The following is a 26,522-nucleotide window of genomic DNA, read 5'->3' as shown; positions in this document are numbered from 1 at the left end:
ATGCCCAAAATATGGCAGCAGCTGCTGACATACAAGCCACATCTTTTCTGCATTCTCCAGCACTGTTTGATGCTGCCCAAATATGTGACAGATGTCACCTGCTCCATGTCCTATCTAAACATGTTCATAGTGAGCTGGTTGTAACCTGGAGATGAAGACTGCTTGACGGTAATGACCAGGGAATTTGTTTTATTTAGATAAACAATCTGCCCAACGCACACTGCTCGTTCCCCAACCAGATCAGCCATCAGAGGCACTGGTTCTCCAAATTGAGCCAACATCAGTGAATGAGTAAACTTGAACACATGTGGGATGACAGGCAGGATCAGGCCCTGATCTAAAACCCATTAAAGGGAATAAGAATCTTTCAGCAATGTTTAATGAGCTCCAGAGCAGGTCCTTAGTACATAGGAGTATGTAAGTGATCCTTGTGCACGTATGGAAGATATTACAATCCATAATTCTCAGTTGGCTTAAAATCAGCATCTCTCAATTCATTTCAGTGGAGCCATACTGATTTACACCATCTGGGAATTGGTCTACTACAGCCTAATCAAATATTAGAATCATTTGCAGAAGTTACCCATGGTCTTGTTAATACCAGAAATGCCAAGAAACAGCTTATGTTTTACTGTGTAGCTGCTTCTTTTGGTGCATTTATTTTCTGGCTGTCTTATGCCTCCCACAACTACCACAGACAATCATGGACAAGCATCCACATCACAAAATAATACTAGTGCAACAGGCATCCTTGCTGGCAGTTTCAGAAGGGTCAAGGACTGAACAAGCAGGGAGACAATTACCCTCTAGCTCAACAGTATCTTCAGTTGAGAATTAAGACACTGGCTATGGCTACTGCAGAAGCATCTGTCAAAAGAGGTTTCTGTCGGAAGAGACTTTCCAACAAAATGTTTGTTGACAGAGCGCAACCATACACTAAAACAGATCGGAAGAGCACTCCACTCTGTCAAAAGAGTGGCTGAACTGCCTGGCCACTCTATTGACAAAATAGCCAACCGGAAGCACAGCAGACAGGACTGCCCAGTGTCCTGGAAGCCCTGTCTGTGAACAGAAGGCCCCACAGATCATCCACACAGCCTTTTTTCCCCAACAGAATCTGTCAACAAAGGTGTTCTTCCTCATCTGGGAGAGGCAGAAGGTTGTTGGTGGAAGTGCTGAGTTTTGTTGACAGACTGTTGACAAAATGCATTTTGTGTGTGGGCGTTCAGTGAGTTTTGTCGACAAAACTCCAGTTTTGTCAAAAAAACTCACTAGTGTAGTCCTAGCCATTGATAGAGCAACTTAAGAAAACTTTTGATGTTACTCCCTATAAGGTATCTGTTCGAGGTACTTTCTTACGCAGAACTTACCCTCCAGAGTTAGCCATACAGTATCTTTAACGAGCATCAAATCCATGCCAAAAAAAAAAAATCGAAGGGGTTAGAAAAAGAGGACTGAAACACATATGTAAGGTGTTGAAAATACTGATGAAAAAGTGATAGGACTCTGACTTTTTATAGTGGGTATAACTGACCATTTTTTTGCCCCCTAGAGTCATAGCTACTCAAAGTAAGCAGCTTTCCTTTTGTATAATGGCAAAATAGGGGAAATATTACCACAGATAAAATCAAATGGCCTTACCTGTCAACAAAAAGTCATATTTTCATAATTTAATAATTTTATTGCACATAGCTTATAGAGTTACAGAGTTCCCTGTAAGCTGAGCACTTGGGTGGCTGCCCAGGAGAGATTCAGGTGCCACCCAGCTCATCAGCAGAGCATCCCCACCCACCAACAGTGGGCAGCATGTGTTTCTACTGCTGATGCACATAAAATTTATTTCACTCTTGGTGGAAAAAATTAGAGGGAACATGGATTACAGGGCCTGATTTTCATTCTTGGCCTCCATTTTTGAGGGCACAAATTCTATGCTCTTATTGAATTGTCAGTGCTAAACTATGCCTACAGAGGAAAAAAACCCAGAGGCCTGAGGCCAGATTTTTAACTGGCATGGACCCATGTAAATCCACCGAAGTTAATGGTGCTAATTCAGTTTGCACTGGTGGAAGATCTGACCCCAGGTTTACAAATCAGGCCCGTGGCAGTCTAACAGTAGCTTAGGGTAGAACAGGAGTAAATTTCAGTTCACATTCAAGAAGTATGATTGCTTGGTAATAATTTCAATGATGGCAAAGGGGCTTAAAAAGGTGGAAAGGACTGATGAGAAAGGGATAGGACTCCGCCTTTTCATAATGGGTATAGTTGACTGTTCTTTTGTCTCCTAGAGTCATAGCAACTCACAGTAAGGAGTTTTCCTTTTGTATCATGGCAAAATTGAGGAAATGTGTACCACAAATAAGTGCAGAAATTTAAAATCCAATGGGCTTATTTGATAATTGCATTCATTATCCCACCATTTACAAAGACCTATGGTTACAAAGTGCCATGAAAATTCCAAACAGCAACGAATCACAAAGACTTTCTACAGTGAGGTATTTTACCTTCAATCAGTTGGTTAGTGCCCAGCTGCTATTAGTATATTACAAAGTCCAATATCATAAAGATTCTTCTCAAGGTAGATATTTATACTGTATTTTCAAGTGTATTTTCCCAAGTAGAACCCATTTTACTGTTAATCATAATTTTGCTTTACTGAAACCCAGTGCTTTTCTCCTAGAAAAAAAGGTGGTGGAATTCAAGCCCCAGACCGTGCCAACCCCCCCTGCTCTGAGGCCCAACCCACCCCCCAGCAGCTTAACCCCCCTGCACAGGGCCTGAGCCACCCCCCAGCAGCTTAACCACCCCCTGGCAACTTAACACACACCCCCTGGCAGGGACCAAGCTGCCCCCCTATTGGGGCCTGAGCCCCACTCCTGGGTGGCTTAACTGTCCCCCAGCTGAGCCCAAGCTGCCTCCAGGCTTCATCCCTCACTGCAGCCCCAGCCCCCACCCCAGCTCTACACGAATACCCTCCCCCTCCCACAGAGCCAGGCACCTCCAGAGCCAAGAACCCCCAGCCCCACTCCCAGCACTAGACCAATGACCTCTCCCAGAACCAGGCACCCCCAGAACCTCTCCCTGCTCTAAATGAATGCCCTCCCCCTTCCCTCAGAGCCAGGAACTTCCAACCTCCCCAGCTAAATGCCCTCCCACTTCCCCCAGAGCCAGGTACCCCCAGCCCTCCCCTCTCCCCTCAAGTGAATGCTGGTGAGTTACTGACCTGGCACCACAGGGACCGCTCCAACTAGATGTGTGCCAGGCCGCAGGAGCCGTGCAAGCACTGTGCTGGGCCTCCAGAATCGTCCTGGGCCTCCAGGACTGTGCCAGGACACAGGCACCAAGAGCCACAGAAGCCACACTGAGACCAGAGGAGCCAAGCGGCTCCCAGCTGGAGCCACACATATGTGGAGCGAGGGAAATGGCACTTCATGTATGTGAGTCTAATGATCCGCATTTCGCCATCCCCTGCTGCCCCATTTGCCACCATATATGGTGAACAGGGAGTGCAGCCCAGCCGCCTTCCAAAATGGCAGAAGCAGTGCCAGGAAAAGAGGTGCCGGAACACCCCTCCATGGCATTCTGGCAGAAAAAAAGCCGTTCTGAAACCATTTCCAAATGTTTTCTCAGACAAACGGTCACAGACTACAAAGTAGGCAACGAAATCTTAATAGTCACAAATAACATGGCATGCCCATCTCATGAATACAAACATCAGGCACACTTAGCTTCAGAGACAACCGCCACCTATAAAATAAAACTACTGTTATTCAATCTCTAGTGCTTTGTAGATATGCTGCATGTATTCCAAAAGCAAAAACACATTGTTCCAAATCCAGTTAGGGTTGCTAAGTGACAACATCACTTACAAAATCCAAGCACTTAAAGCAAGGAAGTGAACATTACGGACTAAGTCTTACACTTCCCACATAATAAGTATGCTGTTATTACTCAATATAAAAAAATGTGTTTACCATCATGAAAGCAATAACCTGAAACTGAACCATGTGGGTGTGTTTACACATATTATTTTGATATACTAATCTCAATATCTAAGCATTTAGGGCTGGATTTTCATAAATGCTCAGCACCCACAAGTCCAAATGCAGTTAGTAAGAGCAGTAGTGCTCATTACCACAGCAAAAAATAAGGCTTTCAAACACTCTCTCTCAGTTACATAGAAAAGGGATCTCTGCTCATTCTCCCTAAGCCAGTAGGTCATTTTGGTGAGGAATGGAGGAAGAATCGTTTTTCCAGATCCTGGAGTTTTTTTACATTTGACAAGCAGCCACGTCAGCACACTGGTCAAGGATACTTTTTTCCTCCATCTGTTTCACTGACAGAGAATCATATCTGTTTTTAAATTGTGGCAGTCTGAGTCAGTGTTAAAACTTCTATGTTTCCAATTTTGTGGATCAACGTGATTTACTGGACAGACATAGGAAAATAAAATGTTGGACAGCTGGCAAACATTTCAAAAGAAGCTATTTTGAAGTCTCAGCAAATATTTGTTTGACATTAATCACACAGTTTTCAAAAAAAATATTCAATGGGAAAAGAAAATTAAATCTAAAAATCTAAAAACTTGAAAGCTTAAGGATTTTTCCTCATGGGAGAGGATGGGAATACTACAAAGGGGAAATCAAAGTCAATTTTGTAATAGAACTGGAGATGAAATCTTCACTTTGGAGATGCTACCACCTCTCACACACAAAATCACATACACCCATAAATCCAGGATACACCCATACAGTCAGGACTGAAATCCTTGTCTCAGAGATTAAAAAAATTATATATATATATATATATATATATATATATATTTTTTTAAATCAAAAGCCTATGCCATCTGAGCCAAAGGAAAATCTATTCCCTTTCTAAGCAACAACCAAAGGTCCATTACATAATCCTCTCCGTCTCTCTCTCTCTCTCTGTAAGGTGACCATATCTCCCATGGCTACATACAGGATGAGCTCTCGCCCCTCCCTTCGTCAAGCCTTGGTGAAGTGGCAGAGAGGGAGCAGCCGCGGAGCTCAAAACACACACCCCCACACTTCCCTGAGCCTTGGGGAAGTGGCCAGGACATAGAAGCCACAGTGCTCCCCCAACATCCCCCGAGCCTTGGGGAAGCAGCAGGAAGAGAGCAGCCACGGCGCTCCCCTTCCCCAGAGCCTCAGGGAAGGGGAAAGTAGCTAACCTGCTGGCTCCCTCTGTTGCGGATAACATGTACCAATATGCAGTATGTGTACTCCGGCAGGCAGCAGCGCCTGCGCAGCAAATACGGGAAAAATAAGTCAGGACCGTCCCACCAAAAATGGGACAGATGGTGTCTCTCTCTCACTCTCACTCTCTCTCTCTCTCCCCCCCACATGTGCGTGCGCACACACACACACAAGTCCTGAGGATATAAATCAATGGATCTGACAAAAACACAAACAGCAAGAGAAGAAACACCAGTTTATTACATGCTTATTTGTCCAGTAATTAGTGAACAGAGATCTAAGAAGTGCTTTTTATTTGAATAGATCATTGCTTGTTCTAATGAATTTTAGGGATCATGAATGATCTCCTGCCTGTAATCTTTCTAAATGCCATTTTGAGAAGCTTACTGATTTTACAGAATGAGGAGAAACTGATGTAATGTGAAATTTTTCCTGATGAAAAAGTCTGGCCTTTATAATCAAGGACCTGCCAACCTGTTTTAAGGCTGAATCAACACAAACATAACTGTTTTTGCCTTTGGCAACAGGGAGAGAAAATCTGCATACTGTTTACTGGTGTGAAATTCAGGTCTCCCTCATGAAACTTCTGCTTTGTATCTATAACAGTGCATAGAAGGTGCAACACTTCTAGTACTTATGATGTATTTTTACGACACAAGCAACACTTTAGCTCCCATCACTTCTCCAGGAAATGTAAAGTCATTGGTGGCACCAAGACAGCATTAATGTAAAGCCACATCTATACTTACAGAGCCAGATGGTTGGATGGCAAAGATTCCAAATCTATGAGCATCCAGCATAGTCACACAGGTTAGGGGACCAGGTAGACTATCTTCCTGTAATCTTTACATCCGTACAAAGGAAAAGAGGTGTGAAGGAGGGGGAAAGCAAAGTCAGCACACACCAGGGAAATCTTTTGGCTGTGATGCTGATTATTTACATTTAAAATTAAGCTAGTGTCTGTATCCACGTTACTGTCTGGGGCTACCAAAAAAAATCTGTAATCTTATTTTCAGAGTGAAGGCAGTCTCTCCATGGTCTGTACCCTCACAGGTATTTAGGCATCTAAGACCTACTAATTTCTGTAGAACAGAAATCAAGCAGACCTGTAGCACCTTAAAGACTAACAAATTTATTTATTTGGTAATAGAAATTAGGTAACTTGAGTAGGAGTTTGGCACCTAAATACTTTTTATGCTCTGGGCTCCAGCTCCTACTTATATTTCCTGATTAAATACTGGGCTGGAGCCACCCTCCTGTGAACAATGACTAATTCAAGAGAACACAGAAAGGTAACTGGTAGTTTTCTGCAATGGTCCCTCCAATTTTTTCCATCCATGGGTGGAATAAATGTTATGTGCACCAAGACACATCAGGATGTCCACCACCAATAGAAACACATACTGCTGGCTGTGGGCACTCTGCTAATTGGCTAGGCAGCACCTGAGTATTTCCTGGATGGCCACCCAAGTCTCAGTTTACAGAGATCACTAGTCTCCTGGTTCTTATCCTGGGACACTATGAGCTTGTCTACATTACCTCCCTACCCCAAAGAGAGCATAGTAAGTAGGGTGTTGGGAGTTTATTAATGAAGTGCTGTGGTGCATATGCAGCACTTTTATTGAGCTAATTCTCCCCCAGGGCAACTTCAAAGAGTTAAACTTCAAAGTGGCAGCTCGTGTCTAGCCGCGGCTCACCCACCGGTACTTCGAAGTGCCTGGGCAACTTTGAAGCCCCTTTACTTCTCAAAATTTCGCCCGGGCATTTTGAAGTACCAGAGAGTGAGCCAGCACTTTGAAGTCAACACTTCGGAGTTGCCGCGGGAGAGAATTAGCTTAATGAAGTGCTGCATATGCAGCGCAGCACTTCATTAATAAACTCCCAACACCTTACTTACCATGCTCCCTTCAAAGCAGGAAGCTAGTGTAAACAAGCCCCGCAAAAGTTATTTGATGTACTGCCTAGGTCCCACTATTTTACCTCCTCTAAGAGTCTAGTGTGGGAGGTAGGTAGAAGAACTGGATTGTTTCTGATTATGGAATTGGGGGAGGGGGGACGGGGAAATAGGAGAAGGGTTTTTTTTGTCTGTTTTTTAACAAAACATTGTATTAGTAAGTTTTTAAAATATTAAACAATAGCAGCATTACAATATGAAGAGGCCTTAATTTAAATTCTTTTTGTCAGTAAAAGAGAAAAATAATAATAATAAATAATAATAATAATAATAATAACAACAACAGCACCTTCACATTCACTTATTAGATCAGTATGTCAAATCTACTTGAGGAAGCCTCTAGTGTTTTTGTACCCATCACTGCGAAGCAAAAACATTTTACTAGATAAACTGTTTTCCCCCAATTGATTTCGGAGCATGCTCCCAACTCCTCTACTGACTCTAGCACAGTAATGCAAACAGTGAAAGTGAGAAGCTGGAGAAAGCTTGAGTCCCACAGAAAGGCACCATGCATTTGGAGCCTTCAGTTTTGGTTTAGGATGTAAAACAGAGAAGATGCACAGTTTAAGGAAAATGCTGTTTTTTCTCACTTGATTTTCTATAACTAGCCAGTAGTAAAATAAAGGCAGCCATTTTAATGAACTCATCTGGAAGTCAACATTTTGCAGCAAAGTATGTAAGCATGAATCTAGCCTACATGCCACACTAGAGTTAGTCAATGGCTAATCTCACATCTGTTCAACTGTATGCTATAAATGGTAAAAGAGAGAAGATGACTATGTGAACAGCATCTTAACCACTTCGGTTCTGGTGGCATTATCTGAAGTGCCAAATTAACCTCTAGATAAGTAAGCGTTCATGCATGCACGTACGCAGAATAATCAGACTCCTGGCAGAGCTACTTTCATAACAATAAATATTCACAAATATATTTGTTCATAAGTGATTTGATTTCACTCCCCTGTTTGCAGTTTCATGCTAATCATTATTCTTAGGCTTGAGATGACAATCAGATATTATTAAAAGTGTTAGACTTCCAAAATATGCAGAGGGGATTGTTAGTCTGAAAATACTACCAGACAATGTTATTTATTATTCTCTGGCAAAGATGTCAAACATTATCTTAGGGTGGTTTAAAGGAGAGCAAATATATCAAAGACAAATACGCTTCCTCCCCTCCTCCTCCCGCCACATGTTTGGCAAATACTTGTGCGTAGATGAGAAGAAAATCTGGATTGGTTTGTGAGAAATTCACAAACAGGTAAGGGATATGTTTCCAGCAAAAAAAACAGTCCAGGTCTATTCTCTACCTCACAGGCAAAGATCTGCTACTTAGTTGCAGCACTGGTACTAGATGTAATATTTTACTTTTTTAAAAAAAACAAAACAAAACAGAATGAGGTGAATATTTCTCGTTTCCAAAATGGGTAAAAGAAGTGTCTATAAAACATAACAAGTTCTGCCAATTTCACACAAATCCACTCAGGAACCACTGACAGCTAAATATCGCATTGGCCACTTCCATTACAGCACTGTACTTGCATATTTATCAAAATCAAATAGACACAAGCCTATTTTGCCATGGATGAGCAATTCGGTTCAGTACAACACTGCAAGAGTCCTGACCTGGCTTCTGAACAGTAGCCCAGCTCCTTTACAGGGTCTGCTAGCACAGAGAGACCAGAATCCAGGTGGATCTATGCATTAGGGAATCTTTCTGACAGAGCAGGGTTCCACCTGCTGCCACAAGGCTGGGTGGAGCAGTCCAAGTCTGCCTTTCTTCAGCAATAAGGCCATGCATAACATGAGAGGAGTTATAGTTGTGCTCTGAACAGTCTGGACTAGGGTCCATTGGTATCAGAATCAAGACCACTGTAACTTAGAGCAGTATCTACAGATTTTGTGCGAAAGCTGAGGAAAGATTTGGAAGCCTGGGGAAGAAATGAAGTGTCATATTAAGAACGTGGGAGAAGTGAGGGCTTATGAAGCAGATGAGGAAAAGAGTGAAAACAATGAGTAAGAGAACATAATGCAGGGAAATATGAAGATGATGAAGGAAGAGAAAAAGGATACCCAAGACATGCCAGAGAAAGAAAAGTGGAACTAAGGAAGGGAATGGAGGAAGAAGTAAAGCAAGGGAGATGTAAACTGCAATTCAAAAGAAAGTTGGATGTCAAAATAGTACACAGGAATGGTTGTTTAGCCTTTTAAAATATACCAAGTTGTACCAAGTGGCAGGTACTTCCCAATATTTCTGAATCAGGGCAGTGTGGAGGGGAGATGGTCTGGGACACAAAACTATTAGATCACCTTCATTCACTCTTCCTTAGTGTGACTATATTACTGAACTTTGGAAGGCATCCTGAGGGTTCATCTACACTTTAAAAAAAGTGGGGGCAGTACATTTTTTGAGGGAGGTTGGTTGGGGGGGGTTGTTTTGTTTTTGCTTGTTTGTTTTTTGCTGATACAGCTTAGTCCTTTTGGGGAACTGATTTAAGCTATGCCAGCAAAAGAATTCTTTTCCAATATAAGCTGCCTAGCCACTACAGAATTTGCCTGTAAAACTCTACTAATGTCATTCTGCTCTCAAACCTTTTCAAATGTAGACAATGTGCAAGTAAAGGGCAGGGTGTGGTTACTGGAAATAAGGCTGTGCATTTCATTTCAGGACAGGGGCTTCTTTTTACAGCAAGTGTTCTCTGAAAACTCAGGGTGTATTTGAATAGATTTTGGGAGTGCAGGGACTTTGAGTTGACACAAAGGAAAAAATTATGGGGTGGTGTGCCCTCTTAAGGACAGTGGTGCCTAGTGGTCAGCCCAACCCAGCAAGTGGTTTAGCCCATTACAGGCTGAAAGAGCCTACATTAGAAAAATTGCTGGGCGGTTATCAATGGAGAAGACAATCAGAGGTGGAGGTATCTGCTGAACCATGATGGACTTGGACTTTCATAGGGACCCACTTTTTACAGAAATACTTAGCAAATCAGACCCCACAAAGGGGCCTGTGGTGCTTTTTGAACCAACCTAAGTTTAATAATTGGCTGACAGAACATGAACAGGTGAGACACCAGGGAGTATGCTAGAGAGGCTCATTTCCAGACAGGAACAAATAACTGAGGAAGGTATTCAAAAGCAGTGCAGCCTGTAAGAAAAAATTCAGCAGGCATCAAGGGCAGCAACCATAAAAAGCCACCACAAGCTTTGTTTTCTACATCAGCCATTTGTTCAAAGCTTAAAAATTACCTGATCCACTGGAACCTCCACCTGAGTGTCTTCATCTTCCTGGATTTCCAGGGCTCCCCACATTTCATACCGTTTTCCACCAGCTTTGTAAATGCCATCATCTGCAATCGGAAAGAAATACTGAGTAGACATAAAGACCAACTGTGACACTGTGTGGCACAACAGCTGAACTGCATCTCGGTTCTGCTTCTAAGAATAGCTTTGAAAGCTCACCTATCATTTCCAGTTCAGGCATTCTAATGGATTTTAAATGTCTCATTATGTTCAATTTTGTCTCCTTTGTTTTCTAATTAGTTATACACATGCTACATTATGTAAGGGAAAGAAGGTTAACGAGAGAAAGACAAACACGCACCTTGGCTTGAACTCCCCTGAACTAAAGGGAAGCTCAGATGTGAACCTGATATTTACAACACAGACCTATCATATTACATATAAACAACAGAACATGCATATACATTCAAAATATATCTCAACAAATGAGCTAATAAAATTTCCAATGCTAAGAAAAATAACACAAGTACAGAAGAAAAAATAAATGTGGCAAGTTATCGTAGCTGTGATGTTATGGTTTAGGACAGGGGTCAGCAATCCTCAGCACAAGTGCCAAGAGCAACACATGAACTGATTTTCATTGGCACACAAGGTAGGAGCTCTGCCTTGCCCCTGTTCCCACATGCAGCCAGGAGCTTGCTGAAAGCCAGGCCACCTGAGGAGTAACAAAAGACCAGCTAATGCTGCCCACCACCATCTAAATGCATCTTCTTTTATTTGTTAATGAAGCTGTTGTAAGTAGGACTATAAGTGACTTTAGAAAGTGTCACAGCACTCGGACCAAAAGGTCAAATTTTGGCACTCTGCCTCCGAAAGACTGCTGACATGTGGTTTAGGATTTACAAAGGTAACCTGGAGAATCACAGAATCACAGAGCTGGAAGGGACCTCAGGAGGTCATCTAGTCCAGCCCCCTGCTTCAAGCAGGATCAACCCCTACTAAGTCATCCCAGCCAGCACCTTGTCCAGCCGGGACTTAAAAACCTCAAGGGATGGAGAATCAACTCCAGTTCCCCATTCATTGGCACATATAGCCTGACCAATAGAAGAAGCTCCACATTTCTGTTCTGAGAACAACAGGAAGTCTTGTGGCACCTTATAGACTCACAGATATTTTGAAGCATAAGCTTTCATGGGCAAAGACCCGCTTCATCAGATGCATGAGTAGCGGAGTGGTTTCAGAGGGGTATTTAAAGAGTGGGGTCACAGTAAGAGGGAGGGCCAGAGCTGACAAGGTCTATTCAGCAAGGTGGAAATGGCCCAGTATCAACGGTACTTATCAAAAGAGGAAAAAACAAGTCAGATCAAACAGGGGGATGTGAGCCTTTGTCAGAGTCTCGTGGGGAGATATTAACACTCAGAGAAGAGAAGCTGCCTTTGTAAGCTGCGAACCACTCCAAGTGTCTGTTTAATCCATGGTTAATGGAGTCAAATTCGCAAATAAATTGCGGCTCAGAGATTTCTCTCTCCATTTGATTTTTGAAATTTTTTTGTTTCAGGACTGTCAGCCTTAAATCTGCTAGTGAGTGTCCAGGGAGATCGAAGTGTTCTCCCACAGGCTTCTGTACAGTACCCTTCCTGATGTCTGACTTATGTCCATTTATTCTTTTACAGAGAGACGGTCCAGTTTGGTCAATGTAAATTGCAGTGGGGCATTGCTGGCACATGATGATATATATTTTTAGTAGATGTGCAGGTATAGTTGGTGTTAGGTCCTGTGATGATGTCACTGGTGTAGATATGTGAGCAGAACTGGCAGTGAGGACTGTTGCAGGGGCTGGTTCCAGCCCTAGAGTCACTGGTTTGTGATTTGTAATGGCTGGTGAAGATTTGTTTAAGGTTAGCAGGCTGTCTATAGGCGAGGACAGGCCTGCCTCCCAAGGTCTGTGAGAGTGAAAGATCATTGTACAGGATGGGTTGCAGATCACTGATGATGCGCTGGAGAGGCCTTAGGTGGGGGCTGTATGTGATGGCCAGTGGTGTTCTCTTGTTTTCCTTGCGAGGCCTATCATGTAGCAGGTGGTTTCTGGGTACCCGTCTGGCTCTATCAATCTGTTTCCTCACTTCCTTAGGTGGGTATTGTAATTTGAGGAAAGCTTGGTAAAGGTCTTGTAGATGTTTGTCTCTGTCTGATGGATCAGAGCAAATACAGTTGTACCGTAGTGCCTGGCTGTAAACAATGGATCATGTGGTATGCCCTGGATGGAAACTGGAGGTGTGTAGATAAGCATAGCGGTCCATGGGTTTTCAGTATAGGGTAGTATTTATGAGACCGTCGCTTATCTGCACAGTAGTGTCCCGGAAGGGAATTTCTTGTGTGGACTGGTCCAGGCTAAGGTTGATGGTAGGGTGGAAACTTTTGAAATCATGGTGGAACTCTTCAAGAGCCTCCTTCCCATGGGTCCAGATGATGAAGATGTCATCAATGTAGCACAGGTAGAGGAGCGGTGCTGGGACGAGAACTGAGAAAGCGTTGTTCCACGTCAGACATAAAAATGTTGGCATACTGTGAGGCCATGCAGGTGCCGTAGCAATGCCATTGATTTGAAGGTATAATTTGCCCCCAAATTTGATACATTTCTGTTCTATATTTTATAAGGGCACTGGGAAGCCAAGACTGTGGTGAGGGTTGATTCAGCGAGGCAAAACTAACAAACCCACAAGCCAATAATTTAATCCTAACTCTATTCTAGTTCACATCGGTTTTACACTAGTATTCACTTGAGTTGATTAAGTTGTTATTGCATTCTATAAGTAACGTCCGTGTGCCTTAACCAGGCACATTTTTATACCAGGAAATAGGAGGGGGCAGAATGACAGGTATAGTCTATATGCTCAAAGAGCAATGAGGGTTTAAAAAGCAGAAAAAATGGTTATTCACTTTTATGTGTTGCTCATGTCCATTCCATGCTATCTGTGAGCGTGCCACATGCACTCTTGCCAGAGATTTTTCCTGTGGTGGTATCCATTGGGTGGGTTCTAGCACCCAGCACATAATAAGCACCGGTACAAGGGGCACCACTGGCTCCATACCCTCTTCTCCTTCTTGCTGGTAACTCTGACAGGGGGTAGAAGGGTGGGTCGTGGAATGACAGGAGCAAGATCTCCAAAAACAACTGCTACTAATGGTTAGTAAACGTTTTTTCTTCCTCTTTAAGTGCTTGCTCATGTCCATTCCATGGTTGGTGACTCACAAGCAGTACCACAGGAGGTAGGCTCAGAGTCCATGGCCAGAGGCCCGCCAATGGGGGTGAGGGGCAAAAGGAGCAGTTGTCCCAATGCCTGGCAGCAGTGGCACATATCAGTCTGGACCCCTTCAAAGTGCTGTGTTAGTGCTGCTCTGCCACTCAGCATGGCTGTGAGGGAAGGGGAGGTGACCCCAGCACCCTGGTCCAGGTGGCGCTAAAGGCTGGTTGCCCTAGGCCCCGCATCTCTGGAGGCATGAGCTGGGCCCCTCTCTCCTCACCCACAATGACTCTCCACCCAGCTGCATGAACACGATGACCGACATACTGCTCTTCCAAAACCAGCATCCTCTTGGGCCTCTCGGGTGATGGTGCAGTGAGATGTGAAGGTACAAACCAACAACCAGGTTGTGGCTCCACAGATGTCTTGGATTAGTATCTGTGCCAAGAATGAAGCCTGGGCTGTAGTGGGATGAATAGTCACAATGGCTAGAGGAGGGAGGTTCACCTGCTCATAGCAAGCCCAAATACAAGGAGTTTATTGAGGGTGAGATTTTTGGTGTTTACATGGGAAGCCTGATCATCCTTTCCATATTGTTACAAAGAACTGTGTAGATTTGCAGAACATCCTCTCAATATAAAAGGCAAGAGCCCACCTACAGTATGAATTTTTTTCTCAGAGCTTTTGTGAGGTTTTTTGATAGAAGACAGATATAAAAATGACCTCATTGTTGCGGAACTGTGACACCGTCCTTGGCAGAAAGACCAGCTGAAGGCACACTGAAGAACACCACGTAAGGTGATTCTGGCTTAAGTGCCTTGATCTGAAAGGCCTTTCTAGCCAAGATGATTGTCATCAGGAAGGTGACCTTCCAGAGGAGAAGCACGATACCAACAGCCTGAAGTGGGGAGGAGGGCATGAGCCTCAACCAGACCAGATTTAATTCCCAGGGGTGGGGGTGAACTTGACAACATGAGGATAATCTTTCCAACCTCTTGAGAAATCAGACCATCATTTTGTGGAAGAACACTGATCTGCCATTCACTGGGGAGTGGAAAGCTGAGATAGCTGCCTAGTAGATGAGAGTGCCAGACTCTGCTGCTTTAGGTTGAGCCAACAGTCTAAGATAGACTAAGCTGAAAATAGAGATAAGGAGAGATCCCATTCAGAGGCCCAACAAATTAACCATTTCCACTTGGCTAAGAAGGTAACCCTACTGGAAGGCTTTCAGCCAGCAATTGACAAAAGCAATATGAAGGAACTGAAAAGGTGCAGGGTCAATGGTGACTCTTATCCCATGCATATGCACGCAACTCCTGAGGGCACTATAGTCAACATGATGAATACCACTAAGGGGAATATCTCCAACAACAGCACACACAGTGTGCATGCCTCTAGCATGGAATGGAACCAAGCAAGAACCCAAAGAATGATGGGTACCAGCAGCAAACACAATGGGGAAAGGTTTGGTCAGCAAAATTTTGGCGAGCTATGCAAAACTGATGGCTATATCAGAAATGGATATTGAAGTGCTAACTGTACCAGCACTGAGCACTGATATTACATGTAGGAAGAATTTCTCCTCATGCAATAGAGCAAAAGTACAGAGGTTCGGTGATAATGGACTGAAATCAAACACATGTGTTAAAGAGCTTGCTAGCATTAATGAATAATTTTAACTAAGCGGACACAAAATATGGTACACTTAATTAGGAGAAATACATCAGCAAATATTGAGTGAACTCCAGTAACTCTATTGGAGTAATTTACCATATGAATAGGTATATACCTCACCAATTCGTAAATAAAAATGAATAAAAAAGTGGAGTATGTCAGCTACAAATATGAGGCAGAAAGGAAAATGGAAGTATTAGCTACGTCTACACTAGCCAAAAACTTCGAAATGGCCATGCAAATGGCCATTTCGAAGTTTACTAATGAAGCGCTGAAATACATATTCAGCGCCTCATTAGCATGCGGGCGGCTGCGGCACTTCAAAATTGATGCCGCTCGCCGCTGCGCGGCTTGTCCAGACGGGGCTCCTTTTCCAAAGTACCCCGGCTACTTCGAAGTCCCCAGTTTCAAAGTAGCCGGAGGCCTCTCGAAAAGGAGCCCTCGTCTGGACAAGCCGCGCGGCGGCAAGCTGCATCAATTTTGAAGTGCCGCAGCCGCCTGCATGCTAATGAGGCGCTGAATATGTATTTCAGCGCTTCATTAGTAAACTTCGAAATGGCCATTTGCATGGCCATTTCGAAGTTTTTGGCTAGTGGAGACACGGCTTTAGTGAATATAAGTTTATTTAGATGAGCCCATGCACTCTAGAGAAGGCTGCCTATTGACACACTAAACACCTTTGGCAGTAGGCAGTAGGCATCCTGCAGTCTACGTAGACTATGGATCACGCCCTTCATAGTTCCATTTGGGATCATCATTTGCAGCATCGACTGTGAGTATGAAGGCCCACACGAGAGTGAGAGTCCTTGCTGCATCTGTTGCATGTGTAGTGGGTGTCTGGTAGGTCCCTACTGTGCTTTCTGTGGGCTCGCTTCTCTTCTGCTAGCTGTCTGATCCAAAAACATCTTTGACAAAACCTGAAACTGCCCCATGTAAAATAATACTCCAACCTATAATGCACATGCAGCAATGCCATTCAATATGGCCTATAACCAGCAACCCACAGAAATAAAAAGATAAAAGCACCCTTCTCGATTAGTTCATTAGTATCCGGTTCCTTTGTCATGTGCCTGCGGCAGAGGGAAGACGAGCTTTGCAGCATGCCCAGAAGGTCACCAGATTCATACTCTTTTTGGCCCAGAGTGTGGCAAAGTGCAAATTTCAAAGCAGCAAGGCCCTCAAGAGAACAGGATTTCAGCAGCCTTGTTTATAAAGAGGGCTTCTGTACAAGTGCCTCTGTTGATCTCAGCTGTGGACAGAGTATAAAATAAAAAGGAAAGCACAGTTTAAGAGTGAAAAGGAAATATTGGTCTCTCCTTTTAGTTTCTGCACAGGAGAATCATCAGCTGGAAAGGGCTGCTCCAAGTCATTGACTAAACACAACCAGCTCTGCCTCCAAAGGATTTGTGCTTATTTGCAATCCTGCTTCTAAGCCCAGGCAACAGCTTCCCTACTGGGTACTCCAAATCAAATGCATTCAACTCTGAAACTGCAACTTGGACATAAAATAGGACTTCTAGATTCACATAGAGTGACCCATAATTTTCACACTCAAAAAAATTGCTAGCTAAGCTCCCCTGTCAAATGACTGGCAGAGGGTCCTGTTTCACCCAGCTCTTTGGCACTGCTGCTTCTTGAGCTAGCCTTGTGCTCCTGGTGCTTCCCTGGTTGCTGAGGTAAGAGACTACAGCCATGTTGTCTATGTGAACTGGATGACACAACATCTGTTTCCTGAAGGCCAGTAGAGTAACCCTCCCAGCTGAGAGCTTCTCTGAGCAGACATCCCTTAAGCAGACTGATGAAATAACCTCTCTTGCTTAGACCAAAGTTATGCCCTATCTCAGAGGCCAATACCTAATGTAAACATTACTCCTTACAAGTGCTGCAATAACATCCCTGTCTTCAAGCCCATGGAGTCTTCTAACCGAAACACACACTGTCTGGCCTCTGGAGACACAAAGATTCTTCCCTGTGGGTCACTGTCCCTCAGCTTCCACTGAGCCAACAAAGGATGCAGAAAGCAGATAAACATGTTCCTGGTCAGTGCTGAATAAAAAGAAGTGCTAGAACACACTTCCAGTACTTCTGGCACTATCACTGCAAAGGTCTGGAAGGTCACCTCAGCACATATCCCTACGGTCAATCCAGCACTGCAGAGTCCTTCCTTGATTTCCCTCCAAACAGAGCACAAACAAGCCTAGATCAGCTTCAGGTATTAGACAGCATCCTCCAGGGAGCCTCTTCTTTATTTACCTGAGAATCTTTAACTTAACCACCTCACACAGACATGCACAACACATTTTTAAAGGGGCTCAGTCAGTCCCAGTCTGTCACCTGTCTTGAGTTTAGCATTTGCTGCTGTCCAGGAGCTCCATCTACCAGCTTGTATTGCCTCAGAACTCTTGATGCTGCCTGGGTCAAGTTCTTCCTCTTAGGGCCATGTTCATGGAAGTCTCTCAAAAGGCTGTTCCAAACATCGGGCAAGACCCTCTGGCCTCTCTGCCTATTGTGAATTCTCTCTTCACTTGAAGAAATTCTTCCATGCTCCCTTGATTGTTAGGCTCACTAGGGTGCTCTCTTTCCAGTGTCCCGCTCAGGCTCTCTGCCCTAGAAGCATAGTTTCTGTTTGGGTCAAATTCCACCTAGCTCCATCTCCTTTTGCCAGGAGCACATCTTCCACTTAATTCAAGTGTGCTCTCTTTCCTAATACACAGTTCTTGTCTGGTTCAGGCTCCTTGAGAGATCCAATCCACTGGAGCTTCTTTTCTCTTCTGAAACTTCTCTCTCTAACTGAAGTCCTTAAACTTTTATCACTTCCCGGTGCCTCCCTGACTAATTAACTGCCCTCAGGTTACTCAGGGTATGTCTCCACTAATGGCCAGATCAATGGGGCAGCAACTGATCCAGCAGAATCAACCACTACCAGGTCCAGCACACCATCAGATCAAGAAGTGCAAAGGGAGTCAAAGGGAGAGCGGCTCCCGTCGACACACTGCAGAGAAGACACCACTGTAAGTAGATTTAAGTACATGGACTTCAGCTACATTATTCATGTAGCTGAAAATGCATAACTTAGATCAGTCATACATACGCACACACACATGTAGACCAGTGATTTAACTACTCCCAGGTGAACCTGAGTTGTCCCCATCTGTCTTATGGAGCATGTGTGACAACTACCCTCTGACACTCTTGTAAGTGATGGTACCTTAATGCTATTTAGAAGTGCTGGAATGGCATTCTGGGGCATTCCAGCACAACTTGAACTCTGCTCCTGACCCAGGGAAACCATGTCCATGAAAGCTCTCCAGAGGTGTTGAAGAATTTTGTGAGGCCAAATTGATTGTCCCATTCAAATTTGATGACTGCCCTCTAGTAGCATTTCCACCACAGCTAGAAGGAGTGGAACTGTATGAATCATTGAAAGAAAGGGACACTATAGATAAAAAGGTAGTGTAAAAAGTTTGGAGAAATTGTGGACTCTCAGTATACCTGAAAACCAGACCCGGAGGACAGTGGTTCTCAACGTTTCCACACTACTGTATCCCGATCGGGATCCTGATTTGTCTTGTATACGCCAAGTTTCACCTTACTTAAAAATGACTTGCTTACAAAAATCAGACAAAAAAATACACTATTACTGAAAAAAACGGATGACTCTTCAGAATGTATCACAGCTCCCACGTTGAGAAGCACAGATTGTATAAAGAGCCATATAAACAAATCACTGCATGAAATTTTAGTTGATGCTAACTTTGCTAGAGCTTTTCATGTATCCTGTCGTAAAAGTAGGCAAATATTTAGATGAGTTCATATATCCCCTGGAAGATCTCCGGACGTAGGCGTGCCCCTGGGTGAGAACTACTGCCACAGGGCACAGGATCTTTGCTTCTGAAGAAAAAGACACATTAGATCATGTTTATCCTCGTACAATGACTAGGTCCCATTATAGGACAGGTCAGATATGACATTGATACTGCACTTGGTCACAGAGAAAACTCAGGGGGTTTAGGCAGGCAGAACAAGTTTATATTTAATGCAGATGAGAAGTAAAAGTGGCATGGGGTGGGGTTAGGGCTGAAGGACATGAATGTATCTTTCTATAACCTTGATCCTGAGCCAGGTGAAGCTGCAATTAACTCCAGTGAAACTTAGGACAGCTTTAGGACTGCTCTTAATCACACTGCCTGCAACCAGCAGCCACAGGATCCTGGGCTATGTCTAGACTTTTGTTGCTATTTCCAGGTACAAATGTACCCTGAAATACCAACCTCAGGGCTACCTGCATGGTATTTCATTTCAGCCACCCCTTGTTGTGACAGTGGTAGCAGAAACCTCCAAATAGCCCTTCGTTTCAAAACAGCACTGAGTTCGAAATAAGGTCACCCAAAATAATTATTTCAAGCTATGGCTGCAGTCTAGATGTAGCCTCGGTGCCTTTCAGAATCTATCCTGTCCCTCCCTGCACTCTGCTGGCTATGCTGGCTTTGTACTAACTGAAGATTCACCTGCGACAAGGAAACCCTCGACTACCTCTACAGAGACACATTAATCGGTTTTGGGCTTCCAACTAAACCCCCAAAGAAGGAAAATGTAGTTAAATTAGTAACAAATGTCCTAGAAAACCTAGAGATACCGCAGAATGTTCTGAGTGACATAATTCACTCAAGAATATTTGTCTAAACAAAAGGATGCTCACAATATTGTGCAGATATTCCATTTAATAAATGAGGACATATTTATTCTGTACAAAGAATCACAAGGACTGCTTGATGTGATTCAGTATTCCAGTGTAGCCTGACTAGAATCTTTTTTGTACACTTTGCTAAACAAAGAGGAAGCCATGCTAGTCTATACACTATCAAAACAAAAAGCAGTCAAGTAGCACTTTAAAGACTAGCAAAATAGTTTATTAGGTGAGCTTTCGTGGGACAGACCCACTTCTTCAGACCACAGCCAGACCAGAACAGACTCAATATTTAAGGCACAGAGAACCAAAAACAGTAAGCAAGGAGGACAAATCAGAAAAAGATAATCAAGGTGAGCAAATCAGAGAGTTGAGGGGTGAGGGGGGAAGGTCAAGAATTAGATTGAGCCAAGTATGCAGACGAGCCCTTATAGTGACTCAGAAAGTTCCCATCACTATTTAAACCACGTGTTAATGTGCCGAATTTGAATATAAAAGCCGGCTCAGCTGTTTCCCTTTCCAGAACGGTGCGATAATTCTTCTTCAGTAGCACACATACCTTTAGGTCATTGACAGAATGCCCCATTCCATTAAAATGTTGACTGACTGGTTTGTGGATCTGGAGTGTTTTGATGTCTGTTTTGTGCCCATTGACCCTTTGTCTAAGGGAGTTAGAAGTCTGTCCAATATACAAAGCATCTGGGCATTGTTGGCACATGATGGCATATATGATCCTGATAATGCCATCCTTGCCACAATGGATGTAGAGGCTCTGTACACTAATATTGCAGATAAAGATGGATTACAAGCAATCAGAAATACCATCCCTGATGCCACCACAGCCAGTCTGGTGTCTGACCTCTGTAACTTTGTTCTCACACACAATCATTTCCATTTTGGGGACAATTTATACCTCCAGATTAGTGGAACTGCTATGGGCACCCGCATGGCCCCACAATATGCTAATATATTTATGGCTGACCTGGAACAACGATTCCTCAGCTCTCGTCCCCTATTACCACTCCTCTACTTAAGATACATTGATGACATCTTTATGATTTGGACCCATGGTACAGAGGCTCTAGAAGAATTCCACAGAGACTTTAACAATCTGCACGCCACCATCAACTTATGCCTCGATTACAACATGCAAGAGAGACATTTCCTGGACACTACAGTACTAATCAAGGATGGCCTGATCGGTACCACACTGTACCGAAAACCTACTGATCACTATACTTATCTACACCCTTCTAGTTTCCATCCTGCACACATGACTAGATCCATTGTTTACAGTCAAGCTCTTAGATACCATCGCATTTACTCTGATCCAACTGACAGAGACCAAAAACTACAAGAACTTTACCAAATATTCATAAACCTGAATTACCGACCAGGAGAAGTAAAAAAACAAATTGACAGGGCCAGACGAATACCCAGAGACCAGCTACTCCAAGATCGGCCCAAAAAAGCCAAGAACAGAACACCACTGGTCATCGCCTACAGGCCCCAACTCAGACCACTGCAACGAATTATTAAAGACCTACAACCTATCCTTGATCAGGATGCCACACTACAGAAGGCCCTGGGTGACATGCCTGTTCTCTCCTACAGACAACCTCCCAGCCTCATGAGGATCCTCACTAACAGCCACAGTCTATACCCCAGGAATACCAGTCCTGGAACCTTTCCCTGCAACAAAGCCTGCTGCCTGCTTTGTCCACATATCTTCTCTGGAAATACCATCACTGGACCTAACCAGGTTACTCACAGAATCATGGGCACTTTCTCATGCTCCTCTACTAACATCATATATGCCCTCATGTGCCAACAATACCCAGATGCTTTGTATATTGGACTGACTTCTAACTCCCTTAGACAAAGGGTCAATGGGCACAAAACAGACATCAAAACACTCCAGATCCACAAACCAGTCAGTCAACATTTTAATGGAATGGGGCATTCTGTCAATGACCTAAAGGTATGTGTGCTACTGAAGAAGAATTATCGCACTGTTCTGGAAAGGGAAACAGCCAAGCTGGCTTTTATGTTCGAATTCGGCACATTAACACATGGTTTAAATAGTGATGGGAACTTTCTGAGTCACTATAAGGGCTCGTCTGCATACTTGGCTCAATCTAATTCTTGACCTTCCCCCCACCCCTCCACTCTGATTTGCTCACCTTGATTATCTTTTTCTGATTTGTCCTCCTTGCTTACTGTTTTTGGTTCTCTGTGTCTTAAATATTGAGTCTGTTCTGGTCTGGCTATGGTCTGAAGAAGTGGGTCTGTCCCACGAAAGCTCACCTAATAAACTATTTTGCTAGTCTTTACAGTGCTACTTGACTGCTTTTTGTTTTGCTAAACAAGAACATTACATGAATGTATTAAATAGTAAATGAGTTACACATTCAGATAACTAGTAAGAGAGCTATATATTTTAAATAATTAAGCACAGCAATTAACACCTCTTGCATAAGCTCCTTTCCTAACTAGAACTAACTATAAAAAATTCATTGTAGCACAAATTATAACATTATACACAGCCATTTAATGCATTTCAGATTTGGAATTGATTGAAGTTTAGCAGTAGGGATTAAAAAAAAAAATCATTGTAACAATAGCCTGTCCTGAATATTTTATGGAAATCAGAGGCATTTATCAACTGCAAGCTCTATATGTATGCAAGAGAATTAATATGACTATTAAAAAATTAAAGTGAATTACTAGATTGCCTCCTAAAATGTTAAGTCAAATTAAAACAAAATGTAACAAATTTGTGGCTCATTAAATCCCACAAATTGTTATGAGGGATGGAGGAGACCTATGAATTTATGCCAGGCTATGGCACAATTTTCTTTTTTGAAAATAACTCCAGGCTGCATTGTGGTGGAACATTCTTGATTTTTACTTTAAATGGATTTGAGGTTAGTTCACTATGGGTGCCTGTACACTAGCTGACTACTTTGAAGTAGCCAGCACAACGTTGAAATAGCGCACATCGCGTCTACACACGCCGTGTGCTAATTTGACGTTGAAATTGACATTAGGCGGCGAGACATCGAAATCACTATTCCTATCCAAAGATAGGAATAGCGCCCTATGTCAACGTTAAACATCAAAGTAGGGCATGTGTAAATGATCTGCATCCTGCTAGTTCGAAATAGCGGGGCCCTCCATGGCAGCAATCAGCTGAGGGGTTGAGCTCCTGTCCAGCTGTCCAGCTGTCCAGCTCCTGCGGGGCTCTACGATCACCACACGCAGCAGCCCTTAAAGCACCACAGACCCATATTTCCTGTGGCAGGAAGCTGAGAGCATGCAGGCAGCAGCATATGCACGTGCTAGCTCTGCACACACTCTACAGACCCCAACCCGACCACCCAGTGCCATGGCATCAAGCCAGCTCCCTTAACACCCACAGGGCTCCGAGACCTACTGGGTCTCTGGGGTGAGGAGGAGGTGCTGTATGTGATGGGGAGCAAGCAGCGGAACATAGAAGCATTCGCCCGACTGGACGAGGGCCTGGCCACTCAGGGTCACCTTGCCCACACTCTGGATCATGTCTGTAGCAAGGTGAAGGAGTTGCAGCAGGGTTACACCTGGGCCCAAGACTTGGCCAACTGGTCTGGGGCCACCCCTGCCACTTGCCCCTATTACAGGAAGCTCAGGGCCATCCTGAGACCCCGGGACACCTCCTCTTCCCCAGGCCATATTGGACACCGCAGCTGAGGAGTCCCGACAGGCCTCGGAGCTGGAGTCTGGACCGGAGCCAGCCCTTGGAGGAGGGGTCCAGCAGCAAGGAGGGGGCGATCCTGATAGACCTCCCCTCCTAGAGCACCAGCCGGGCATCTGCCCACCGGGGTTCCCCCGACCACAGCAGTGGATGGTCAGGTACGTACCCCACAGGGCACACACCCCCGAGATACATGGCAGGGCACCAGACATGACCGGGAGCCCCACACACCCCAGAAGACCCCGATCTGCAACTGCCCAGCCACAGCATGGTCCCAGGGTGGCGGAATGGTCATCAGCACTCGTCAGCACCCACACTCATGGACACTACTGTGCCCTAACCCCAGGGGCGGGGGGACCATGCAATGGGGACACCCAAAGGGGACACCCAACAGGGACACCACACCCATCAACAGGGGGTAGAAACCCAGCAACCAAGGGGACATGGGGGGAATGGGCCACAGGCCAGGGCACAGTACTAACAGCCTTCCCCTCCCTCTCTCCCTCTCCGCAGCTGCACCATCTGAGGCCTCAGGCAGCCAGGCACCCTCCATGGTCCCTGAGAGCCCACAGGAGCTCAGGCACCGCCAGCGCATGGGGTCACCGCCGAGGCTAGCAGGACAGGCACGCCACTGCCTGACCCAGAGGATGGCCCCTGTAGACACCCAGCTCCTGGCAGCTCTCCAGCGGCAGGTGGAGGTGGCCAAGGAGCAACTCCACTTTGACCAGGAGTCCACCTGGCACTGGGCGGCATGACAGGAATTCATGGGAGTGTTCCAGGACATAACCGGGTCGCTCTGGGAGGCTGTTGCCCAGCTCCTGTCCCCCCGCTACCCACCCTGCCGCCTTCCCTGCCACTCCACCTGATGCCCCCCCACCACCCCACCCGCCCCACCTGCCGTGCTGTCTGCCACACTGCCTTCCAGCCCCCCAGGACTAGAGCCCACTGGGGCTGAAGACCGGATGGTGGACACATCCTGGCTGTAAGTGCCGGTCCTCCTGGCCCTCATCCAGCCACGCCGGGGACCAAAGACAAGGGGGGGAGGGGGCACGACCCATACCCGCTGGGGGCGCGTCCCTCTACCCCCACCCCAGATTGATGTGCCGACAGCCGAGCCATCCACTGGCCCCCCATTTGTATAAAGTTGTCCCCCTTGGTATATTAGTTCCAGTTTTTGTTGTGCACATAAGTCAGTTTACCAGTATTCAATAATCCACAATTTTATTTTCCACGGAACCTGAGACATGTGTTTGTTGAGGGGATGGTGTATAGGCGGTGGGGGCAGTGTGCAGGAGGCCCTCTGGGGAAGGCCAGGGAGGTGCTCAGGGGTCCCCTGATCAAAATGGGACCACAGGGCCTCACAGACCCATACCCCCTCGTGGTGGGCCTGGTGAGTGGGTGTGGCGGCCAGCTGGGGGAAGCCCATGCCGGCATCGACTGCCCGCCCTGGATGAAGGCCCCCCCCTTGCTCTCAACAATGTTGTGGAGCGTGCAGAATGTGCCCACAACCTGGGGGATGTTCTGGAGGCCGATGTCCAGGCGGGCAAGGAGGCAGCGTCAGCGGCCCTTCAGCCAGCTGAAGGTCCTCTCCATCACCTGGTGGGCATAGTTCAGTCGGGTGTTGTGGCGCTCCTCGCTGGCAATGAGGTGGCCGGTGTACGGGTGCATGAGCCAGGGCTGGAGGGGGTAGGCTGCATCTGCCACAAGGCAGAGGGGGACGGTGGTGTCCCCCAGAGGGATCTCCCTCTGGGAGATGTAGGTCCCCTCTTCCAGCCAGCAGCACAGGCCCAAGTTCCTAAAAACGCAGGCGTCATGTGTACAGCCAGGTCAGCCCACGAAGACATCCTGGAAGTTGCCCTGGCTGTCCACCATGGCCTGCAGGACCACGGAGTGGAAACCCTGCAGTTGATGTATCTTGCCCCGCTGTGGTCTGCGGCATGGTCGGGGATGTGGGTCCCACCTAGGGCCCCGAAGCAGTTCGGGAACCCCATGGCAGCAAATTCAGTGATGGCTGTGTCCAGGTCCCAGACTCAGATGACTCTCTGGAGCAGCATAGCATTGAGCGCACGGACCACCTGTGGGGAGGGGACACAAGTGCCCATGAGGGTGGGCAGGGTACCCGAGGCCCTTCCCCCTGGACCCCCCAACCAGGCACCTCCCCAGGCACCCCCCCACCCAGCCCCTCCCTCCCCAACCCCCCCAGACACCCCCCTCCCAGGCATTCCCCCACCCAGCCCCTCCCTCCCTAGTACCCCTCCTTCCCCAGGCCTCCACCTGGCCCCCTCCCTCCCCAGAACTTCCTCCTCCCCAGCCCCACATCCAGGCCCCCCTCCATGGCCCCCCACCACCCCCAGCAGGTGCATGCCCAGGCCTCCTTACCTCCATGACGACAGCCCCAACCGTAGCCTTTCCCACCTCAAACTGGTGTCCCATGGAGCAGTAGCTGTCTGGAGTGGTCAGCTGCCAGACAGCTATTGTGACCCTCTTCTTGACAGGGAGGGCACGCCGTATCCAGGTGTCCTGATGCCTCATTGCGGGGGTGAGCCACTGGCAGAGCTCCAGGAAGGTCTACTGGCACATGTGGAAGTTCCACAGCCACATGTCATCATCCCACTCCTGCATGACTAGCTGCTCCCACCACTCAAAGCTGGTGGGGTAGCTCCAGAGGTGGCAGAACACCCGGCAGGGGAGGAACAGGGGAGCCCGATGGTTCTGGGCACCCCCATCTGCCCCTGGGGAGGGCCCCCCAGCCAGGACCGGCTGGGCAGCCTCC

At 45.8% G+C, this 26,522-nt stretch overlaps 1 protein-coding gene across 1 annotated transcript in view; it reads right to left on the bottom strand.

Annotated features, from left to right (window-relative positions):
• Positions 1–26,522, bottom strand: part of DCDC2 (doublecortin domain containing 2) — a 105,190-nt gene that overhangs the window by 10,360 nt on the left and 68,308 nt on the right. The window contains 1 exon segment of the mRNA XM_074987591.1: positions 10,417–10,517. Coding sequence (XP_074843692.1) covers positions 10,417–10,517 — 101 coding nt within the window.

The sequence above is a fragment of the Carettochelys insculpta genome, chromosome 2, assembly GCF_033958435.1.
Source record: "Carettochelys insculpta isolate YL-2023 chromosome 2, ASM3395843v1, whole genome shotgun sequence".
NCBI lineage: Eukaryota > Metazoa > Chordata > Testudines > Carettochelyidae > Carettochelys > Carettochelys insculpta.
Note: the sequence above shows the minus strand (reverse complement) of the source record. Positions and strands in the feature narration are given on the sequence as shown.